Raw genomic sequence first — 10220 nt, 5'->3', positions numbered from 1 at the left:
GAGCGACATTCATGTCATAGAATCAAACCAGTCGATATGGAGGAGCACAAAATCGAGCTGCTCCCGAACACAATAAGGAAGAAGCCGCATTGCTATTCCATTCCCATGGCATATCGCGCGGAAGTTGAACGACAGGTTGGTGAACTGTTAGAATTAAATCTTATAGAACCATCGGAGGTGGAAATAGCGTACCCTATAGTATGTGTTGTGTGTGCAAAGAAAGATGCAACTATGCGCATGTGCGTTAATTATAGGGCGCTGAATTCTGTAACTAAGATACCCACATTTCCTATGAAAGGCGCCCAGGAGCTTATGTATATTACGGGAGCCTCAAACTGGTTGACGAGTTTAGACTTGTTGAGAAAGTACTAGCAGATAAATATGGAAAAGGAAAGTAAACCATTAACTGCTTTCGTTACTCCAAACGGAGCATATCAGTGGAAGACTATGCCTTTTGGTTTCGCAGGCGCGCCGGGAACTTTCCGAAGGGAAATTAACAACGTTCTACGACGACATTCAAACTATGCCCAAGCGTATATTTATCGTAATATTCTCTAATACGTGGGAGGAACATCAAGTTCATTTAAAGGCAGTCATTGAGGAGTTGAATAAGGTGAATTTGACGGTAGGAATAAAGAAGTGTTTTTTTGCACCCAAAGAAATATCTTATTTTGGACATACCTTAGTGTGAGGTAAACATTCTCCGGATCGTGAGAAGGTGTCCACCATTCTAGAATGAAAACGCCCCACTACTAAAAAAAAAAAGAGGTGAGATCGCTGCTTGGTTTGGTAGGATTCAATCTGTCATACATTCCGAACTACGCAGAGTTGTCATTACCACTAACTGAGTTGACCAAATTAAAAGTGGCTAATCCTATTCCTTGAGGGATAGCCACCGAAAGGGCCAGGGGAGTAGCCAGAAATTTCGTTCGGGGGGGACCAAAGTGATAGAACAATAGATTTGACCATCTTTTTCGCCTTTTTCAGTCATTTTCCTCCATTTCGGGGGGGGGGGACCAGTCCACCAAGTCCCTCCCCTCGCTACACCCTTGGAAAGGGCATTTCAGGACCTTAAAGAACAACTTAGCCAGCCAACATTTCTATCAACACCAGATTTTGACTCACCATTTCAAATTCACGCAGACGCATCTACACTGCTCAAAACAATTAGGGGAGCAAGCAAAAAAGTGAAGAAAACCGTGCGAGACAGCCACGTATTGGCGTACAATGGATAGTACACGCGTATCAATGCGCAATACAGAAAAAAGACGTAAAAAAAATTTGGAATTAAGCTTTGATTCTTTGAAAATATGGAAAAAACATGAAAAGATGATTTAGGGCAACAATTTGGTTACATGTAAACGATAAAAAAAAGTACTGTTTAGACATGATGCATGAGTTTTAATAGGACGTGTGGTCTCCTCGAACAGCTAAGACTGCTGCACACCTGTTTGCCATGAATGCGATGAGGTTATCGATCAGACTTTGGGGACTACTGTTCCACTCCTCAAGAAGTGCAATCTGCAAGTCTCGGACAGTAACAGGCGGCCTTGGTCGCGCAGCAATGCGTCGTCCGAGCATGTCCCAAACATGCTCGATTGGATTCAGGTCAGGAGAGCACGCTGGCCATTTCATACGCTGTATTGTTTCAGCTTCAAGCATGTTCTCCACCAGACGAGCTCTATGCGGTCGGGCATTATCATCCTGGAAAACAAAGGAATCTCCAATGGCTCCAGCGTAAGTGATGACATGAGGTCGCAGTATCTCGTCTGCATACCTTCGGGCCATCAAAGTGCCATTCCGAATGATATGCAGGTCCGTACGTCCGCCTATGCTGATTCCATCCCATACCATCCAACCAGCTCGTCTGTATTGTGACCTTTCACGAACGAATGCGGGGTTATTTCGAGTGCTCCTGTCCCTCCATACCAGAACACGTCGGGTGTCACACTCCAGACTGAATCGGGACTCGTCTGTAAACAGCACTTGGCTCCAATCATGTTGCTCCCAATCTCGATGGGCATAGCAATGAGTTGCACAGAGAATTTCAACACTGAAAACTATTGCATTTACCCGCACTTATTTATTCACTCACGCTTTTCCCTCAACATTATTTCGATGTGTAAAAATACGTGAGAGGGAAAAACACCGTTATAATAAATCTGTCCTAAAATCCCCTGTAACCGTGCCCATTAGCGTACGTATGGGCCCTCCCCTCCTCAAACGAATGTTATTGCGTTTTATTTTGCAGGAAAATTCGTAACGTCTCGCCCCCCTTCTGGAGAAAAAAGAAATTGAAACGCTCTCCCGAGAAAATTCTGGGTGTACCTATGCTCATGTCGCCTTATGCCTGACCCCGCCTATGTGGACTGAGTAAAAGCAAGATTGATTAAAACATAGTTCAATTTTTAACCACCAGGTAAATTGGTGCTATTTATTGCAGTTATCTTTTGAATTGGTACAGATAACGTGTATACAAAGTTTCAATGAAATACGCCCGACACAACGGGCGCTACGTGGGGTCGGAACAGCGGTAGTATAATTAGGTTAAGTAGGATCAAAATGTTCTATTCCGTACTTTGCGAAAATGACAACGACACCCGGACGGGAACATAGTGTGTAATTCTAATAAACCCGAGCCTATTGAATTACAATATGTTACGGTAAATTTGACAAATTCTGTTATTATGCATAATCACCGAGCATTTTTGTAAGTTTTGGAAAAATGATACTTGTTTGGGGAAAATGATAAATTGGCCTAAAATTATCGCTTTTATAGGCGATTATGCAGAATACCCAATCGTAATATTTGCCGGTAAAAGAATTAATTCATCAAAACTAACCAACGCCGTTTTGATACTATACATAGTCATCAGAAAAAGTGATTAATTTGGGGAAACTCGCCAAATTCATCACCGATGCTTGGGTAGTATGCATAGTCACCGGAAAAAGTGATATTTTTTCTATTAGTTATCAAATGTACCAACGACGCTTGGGAACTATGCATATTCGCCGGTAAAATAATTTATCAAATTTATCAATGGAGCTTTGGTACTGTGCATAGTCACCGGTAAAAGTGACAAAGTTAGGAAACTTTATCAAACCCATCAAAATTTTCGGTACCGTTTCCATTCATATTATGGGATGATCATTCATCATATAACGGTTACCTACCGGACAAGTTCTGTTTCTTCTATTCCAGTGGTTCGCAACCGGTACTCCGCGGAGCTCTCGGGACTCCGTATGTTCTCTCCAGGGGCTCCGTGGCCGATGGAGGAAAATAAATCAAATACAGTAAAACCTCGATAAGTCGTCATCTCAAGTTATCGAAAAATAATGACGGCTTAAGCGGAGTGCCGTCAGTTCCGATGTGCAATGTAGTAAAAATCGTATAAATTTAAAGTAATATGAAATTTATTAAAGTATGAATCAATGTAACAATATTAATAAAATTTATAGATCGCGAAAGAATAAATAGTAGCAATTTGTTATATTTTTTATCTCTTATTACTTAAATTATTGTGGTGAAATGCACTGTACACTTTGATTTATACTAGTAATTTTTAATTTAGACTAACAGAGCAACTGTTTGAATAAGTGGCTTTTCTTCATAACAGATCTCTCTATTGCACATTAATTTTACATATACATCAAATTTAATATTTTAGTTTTTAATTCTTCATCATGATGCAACTACAGGGTAATCTCGAACACTTTTGACTTGGTGGAGGGGCCCTGGGCAAGGAAAAGTAAACAGAAGACCTCAACTTGGGAAATAATGTCTAATTTTTTTCAACAAAGATATTTTGTTTAAATTTCAAGTCCTAAATTAGTAGGACCCATACTTTCTATGAGTATTTACTATCCGTGCTCACACATTGCACTTTAACTTGATTAATTTGATTCTTTGATTTACGAAATTTTTGATTTCCTTTATGTAATCTTTGACGTATCAATAAATTTTGGTTTTGCCGGGGATGCCATGGGGGGCCGAAGTGCTTACGTTGCTTCTTGCGACAGAGCCTGGCTGTCTTGCGGTTACTCCAGTACTAGACGATAATCAGCATGGAGGTGACTAAAACTAAATTACTATGGCCACACCCGAAGAAAAAACGTCCCTGCATAAGAATCAATGGTGTTCGACTGCAAATATCTAAATGCATGAAATATCTTGGAGTGCATATTGACCATCAGTTCAAATTCACGACGCATGTGGCGAAACAAATTGATAAGGCTCAAGACACCATGCAAAAATTGAGACGCATAGCAGGTCCAAAGTGGGGTATACGCCAAAAATTTAGGAACATTTTGTACAGATCGGTTGTACAACGGCAGATTTCATACGCAAGCGCCATCTGGTATAAAAACCCGACACAGAGACTCCGTAAATTACTAGATGTTGCCCAACGCCCGTTCTTATTGTATGTAACTGGTGCATACAGAACTACGGCCAATGATGTTCTGTATACTGCTACGGGAAACCCTCCGCTCAGCCTATATGTTGAATATGACGCTCGTCGATCTACAATCCTGCATTTGGGTAAGGAGGTCTGGATGGACGGAATTCTTATAACACCTGATGCCTACGAAGGGAACAATAGGAGTTGGCTTCATCATCCCAGTGTGGACTTGTTCCAGAATCAAGTTCCGCTGCCTGGTACGGAACAATGCTCATCGGATGAAGCTATTAGTATATTCACGGACGGCTCAAAAACAGAGACATCCACTGCCTGTGCATACGTAGTTATGAATGCAGAAGGATCTGTTGAAGAGGCTTGGAGTCGACGGTTGCGTCAAGGGAACAGTATCTTTCAGGCGGAGGTTCTGGCCATACTAGCTGCAGTAGAATGGGCGATTAAGCAAAATCAGCAGACGACGATATATACTGACAGCGCGTCTAGTATTAATGCGATTCGTGATCAGCGCACTCCACATGAAAATACTCGGCGAATACGCAAGCATTTATACGACCATCCGTCTATCAGTATCAAATGGGTCAAACGCCATGCAGGAATAGCGGGGAATGAAATTGCGGACAGATTGGCCAAAGATGCTCTTAATCTCCCAACGGAAGAACAACTCTTGCTACCACGCAGTCACATCAAACACGTGCTAAAAAGTGACCTGTTACAAAAGTGGCAACAGCTATGGGACAAGAATGCACATAAAGATGCCTATAAGATACAGAAACACGTCCGTTGGAATAGTTCCATTTGGTCTAGAGAGAAAGTGATCATGATAACTGAGCACGGCCCATTACCGACGTATCTAGAACGTTTCAAGAAGTCGGACAACGCCATGTGTGCGTGTGGTGCGATTGGAGCTTTATGGCATTACCTGACATCTTGCCCATATACAAAAAAATTTCATTTTGGTGCTATTCCCGAAAACGGTCGACTGTGTTTCAAAAAAAGAGTTTTGAAGAGCCCTATGGGCCTTGCTCGGGTGCGGTGGATTATATATAGTTCCTCGATAGCAACTTACATCGCATACATACTAAGAAGACTGGAAGTGCGCGTCTGAGCGGTGGGAGCGATGACGAGTTCAAACCGGCAAGAGCCCCAGCGATTGATCTTAAGAGGAAATATGATCTTCGACCACGTCGGCGTCAACAAAAGTAACCGATAAATGAAAAACAGAAGCAAGTTCACCTGCAAGGAGACGAATCAAGTCATCGATGGCAAGGACGAATTAAGTGTTATTTACTCGGCTATATAGTGAATTGTGCTGATCTCAGTTCACCCGGTGACGATTCGGGAAACGACTGGCGGCTTAGACGATGATGATCTGCGGCTAATTCACAGTGATTCGAAATTTTATATACCAAGATTATCGGCAATCATTCGATCAATTGACGATTACTGGATTCTTATGGGATGGACGGCTATACACAAGCATCTTATAATCCCGTTTATAATTTTGATTGCCCATTGGCGTTGATTGTTTAGATTTTATTTATTTGTTATATGACTTCAGAAGTTGGCGATCAATTTTTATGTAAATTATTTTATTTTGCTGCCTTCGTCTGAGGTGGTCATGTTACGTTGTTTTTAATAAAACTTTCCGGATACACCCATCCTTCGGGAACGCTTCGATATCTCTCTAAGATGGGAAGCGGGGTGTATCCGGTCTTCAAAGGTCAAAGGTTACTCCAGTAGAGCCCATGCAGAAATGAGATCTAGCTTGAACAGCCCTCAACGTTCCAAAAACCTTAGTCGGCAAATGAACTTCCCCAGCGTAACTTTTGTTACTTAAACTGTTCCGTCTGGGAGTATAGGATTTTATGGTAACTTTTAAGCATATGCCAATGCTGTTAACAAGCTCTTTTTTTCATGGGAGCCATTATAATAGTCTGTTCCACTTTCTCAAATTTTTCCATACTGACGACTTAACCGAAATTAGCGACGAGTAAACGAGGGTTTAATAACATTGTTGTCTATGAGAGGTGGAAGGGCCTGAAGAAAAATTACGACTTAACGAGGTTTTACTGTAGTAAATTTGGAGAGAAAAAATTATAAATATTTTTAAATGATAAAAATAAATCGGTATCTTCGACGAATAAATAAAAAATATGCCCACGGGGCTCCGCCATAGAAATTTTTTATTAAAACGGGCTCCTCGAATCAAAAAAGGTTGAGAACCGCTGTTGTGGTCTAATGAGTAGGATTTGAAGAATAACTTTGCTGTGTTGACGTCAATAAAAGTAAAACAAACAAGAGCCAATCAATGTCAATGCAGAAAAATCGGATTTAATATCCCCAATAAACCATAATTAAGCCTTTTTAGTTGAGGTTTGCACAATAGCATTTCATTAATTACAACATTTGGCATCCATAATTGCGAAGCAATTTTTTATGAATTCAAAGCGATGTGATCGAAGTCGTTGATCACATTGCCTATCGCATCGTCAAGCGTCTTAACACATACTCTGAGGATACTCATCACAAACGCAAGTTCCGTCTGATTTTTTGTAGCATGTAATTCCTGCCCCAATTTCAATTAAATCCTTGCAATGTTGAAAGCAAGGATGTTCCGCAGGGCAGTTCACGGGAGGCTGCACTTCTGCAAGAAACAACAAATGTATATTTAAGAAAAAACGAAATACCTGGTTTTATTTCTTTCCCATAAGAGTAAGACCATTAAACCTTACATGATCAATCCGTGGACCTAATGTGAACATCGGAGTAATCTGATGTGGCCCACGGTTCAAACATAATTTTGTAAAATTCAGCTAATCGGTACTTTTACATACCACTGGAGTGGCTTGCGTCAAGTTTTAGATTAGTCAAGTGACCCGCGGCACAGATCTAGATCACTTTAGGGGCCGAAGGTACGAATCCAGATTACTAAACAAGACCGTGGCTCATTTTCTATTGACTTAAATTATCTGCGGCATTATGCTCGCTTACTTAAGTGACCCACGGAACATTTATAGATCACTTAAAAAACCCACGGCGCGTTTTGAGATCACTTAAGTGGACCGCAAAACTGCCTTTAGATCACTTGAGACCCCTTGAAAGGCCCGTTAGTACACTGGAGTGGTCTTTCACAGCGCATTTGCAGTGGCTCTAGCACACCAGAAGTTTTTGTTGGTACAGTTCGTAATTTATTTAGCCACTTCTACAATGAGGAAGACCCTGGATGTTTGTCTTATATGTTATAAACGTATAGCTTACATATTTTGTTAAGAAGTCGAACTCCAGGGGCATTCATATATCGCCGTTGTAACAATGAGGAAACGTTGTACAAAAAGTACGAAAGCCTGGATAACCAAGCGGAGTTTTGAAGATGTAGTTAGGAAAGAAAAGTCACATTTCCTCGGTGAGGAATCGGTGGTTTCCCGTCAGAACGGAAATTTGATGACGAGAAAAGAAAACGATAATTTGATAACGATGGGAGAACGACGATTATCCCTCTTCAGGGAAAATAAATTACAAAAGATAATTTGGAAGAGATCCCTTTGGGGAAAAAATAATTAGAAACAGTTATTTAAGAAAGATCCACACACATGTTTAAAATTTTTTTTATCGGGGGATGGTCATAGTAAAGAGACGTGATCATAAAACGGAGCGCCATCTAACGAGCCTTCCCTCATCTCGATGTGGGCAAAGGAGAGCCCCTATTGTTCCGGTTTATTCCTTACTTGTATCATAATTCATGAAATTGTGTGAAATCATTCAATTGTTCACAAGATATTGGTACAAAATCTTACCGGTGGGTTCGATGTATCCTTCTTCGCATCCGCTGAAAACACGCACAACGAACTGTGTACCGATCACAAAACACACAAGGAGAAGAGCACGCATTGCCTTCATACTGAGGATGCAAAAACCGAATTTATCGATTTTATTCTGAAAAAACGAAAAAGAAAAACCATCGTTAAATCCTTGGAAAATTTTATTCATAAACGCGGTTTCGGCGACACTTCGGTTATAAAGTCAATAATTCGGGGAATCGGACTGATCCCCATATTTTGATGAATCTCTTGATGAGTTACAAATAATTTCCAGGCTATTAGGCCGCGCAATTTCTTCCTGACGTTTCGCCCACATGTATGGCATTCATCTTCTGATGTTGAACGCACGTAGGTTTCTGCGACGAGCGAGTGTCGTCGATGTGTTCTGTACATAAACGTCTGAAGCTTAATCGGGTTTTGATAATGAAAATGGTCCAAGTCACTTTAGCGCAAATTTTCAACATAGCAAAGCAAGCGTTCTTTTTCTGAAATTTCTCGAAATTCATCACTTTTCCATGAAAAGTATTTTTGGTCGCAAGGCACATTAGGCTCCGAAGTGTCTTGTAAGCAAAAAAATAATTTCAAGGAAAACTTATTTTGTTGCGAAGTTTCACGAAAAAACGCCTTGCATGTTTAAAAGTTGTATGTACGCCAGTGACGTAGACCACTTCGATTCTCAACCGTAAATTCTGGAAAATTGGCGTATTAAACGTTTTCATTCAGCAAAAACGCATACTCCGAACGTTTTTGGCAGCTGGCTGAGATGCGAAGATGAATTTAAGACAGAGAAAAATGCGCATGCTCTTGCGGGAAGCCGAACCCACACTCGCCCAGCTAGGGAGAAGGCCTCGGTTTGACTCCCCGCAAGGGGAGTCTCTTTCCTAAATTGATCTTCGCATCAGCTAGCTGTTGCAAACCTTCGTATGGATAGTGGGGATTGATCTTCTGAAAACGAATACTGACCTGAAATTCAACAGAGATGTCTTTATGTGCTGGTAATAATGGAAGTATATACTCCCAATATCGTTCATGATCCGCACTTATATATGCATTCGATGAGTAATTGTCAAACGCGTCATTAACGTAACATTCATTTGGAAATTTTGGATTTCCTACGGCATTGTTTTGACGTTGTAATCACACCTGCTCTATTGTATTTCAGAAACAATCGAACTTTCTTTAATGTGTTTTGAATTACTTTTGTCTGACGTGACTAATTGAAAACAGATGATTCCCGTGAATATACACCGCTCAAAACAATTAGGGGAGCACATGGTTTTAACAAAATTACGCAAAGATGTATACCGACAAGTAACATAAAATGAATCATCCATAATTTAAAGCCTAGCAGGAAACGGAAGAAGAAAACTTCATATGCAAATCAAAGTTCATGACGTCAAAAACCAGAAAAAGGAGATAAGGGCAGAAATCGGGATGTTGCAGAAACGTCTGTTTTACTGCCGTAACTGTGAAATTCGATTGCGCAGTATTTTTTTTTGAGACAAGGTGACTTGACGATGTCTCAACAACGTGATTTACCGGAATCCATGGCATGGCGTGTTATAGGCAGACTGGAATCCGGGCAAACACAACGTAGTGCCATTTACCTGCACACCTATTTATCCCCTCACGCTTTTCCCTCAACATTATTTCGATGTGTAAAAGTTCGCGAGATGGAAAACATCTGTCCTAAAAATGCATCCCCTGTTATCGTGCCCGTTAGCGTACGTAAGTGGTGTACTTTAGTACACCGCCAATCGACTGCTTTTACAAGGGGACACCAGTACCGATTGGTGAGGGACAATGCAAGGTTATGGTGTCGCAGGGAATTTTTCTCCAATAGGGTTGTTAATAAATGGAATAGCTTACCCCCGGAGGTAGTAAATTGTAACACAATTGACACGTTTAAAAAGAAATACGATAAACATGTTGGGGTAAATCGAGAAGCTATCCATTCTTAGAATAAGTATTCTTTATGGGCATT

The 10220-nt window shown here is 40.8% G+C and overlaps 1 protein-coding gene and 1 long non-coding RNA gene across 2 annotated transcripts; one reads left to right on the top strand and one right to left on the bottom strand.

Annotated features, from left to right (window-relative positions):
- Nucleotides 1–4065: 4065 nt before the first annotated feature.
- On the top strand, nt 4066–6874 carry LOC149089088 (uncharacterized). Its single transcript, XM_089239995.1, has 2 exons — nt 4066–5302; nt 6867–6874. Exons 1-2 carry the CDS (start codon nt 4066–4068, stop codon nt 6872–6874), a joined length of 1245 nt encoding a protein of 414 aa, XP_089096121.1.
- Nucleotides 6728–9270, bottom strand: LOC149089087 (uncharacterized). Its single transcript, XR_016193594.1, has 3 exons — nt 9200–9270; nt 8213–8351; nt 6728–7062 (listed from the first exon to the last, which is right to left on the bottom strand). It is a non-coding gene; the product is annotated as an uncharacterized LOC149089087 (long non-coding RNA).
- Between the last annotated feature and the right edge of the window lie 950 nt (nt 9271–10220).

The sequence above is a fragment of the Pholcus phalangioides genome, unplaced genomic scaffold (assembly GCF_987345545.1).
Source record: "Pholcus phalangioides strain wild (caught in Gottingen) unplaced genomic scaffold, Ppha-v1.0 ptg000002l_1, whole genome shotgun sequence".
Taxonomy (NCBI): Eukaryota; Metazoa; Arthropoda; class Arachnida; order Araneae; family Pholcidae; genus Pholcus; species Pholcus phalangioides.
This window is presented reverse-complemented; position numbering and strand designations above follow the sequence as displayed.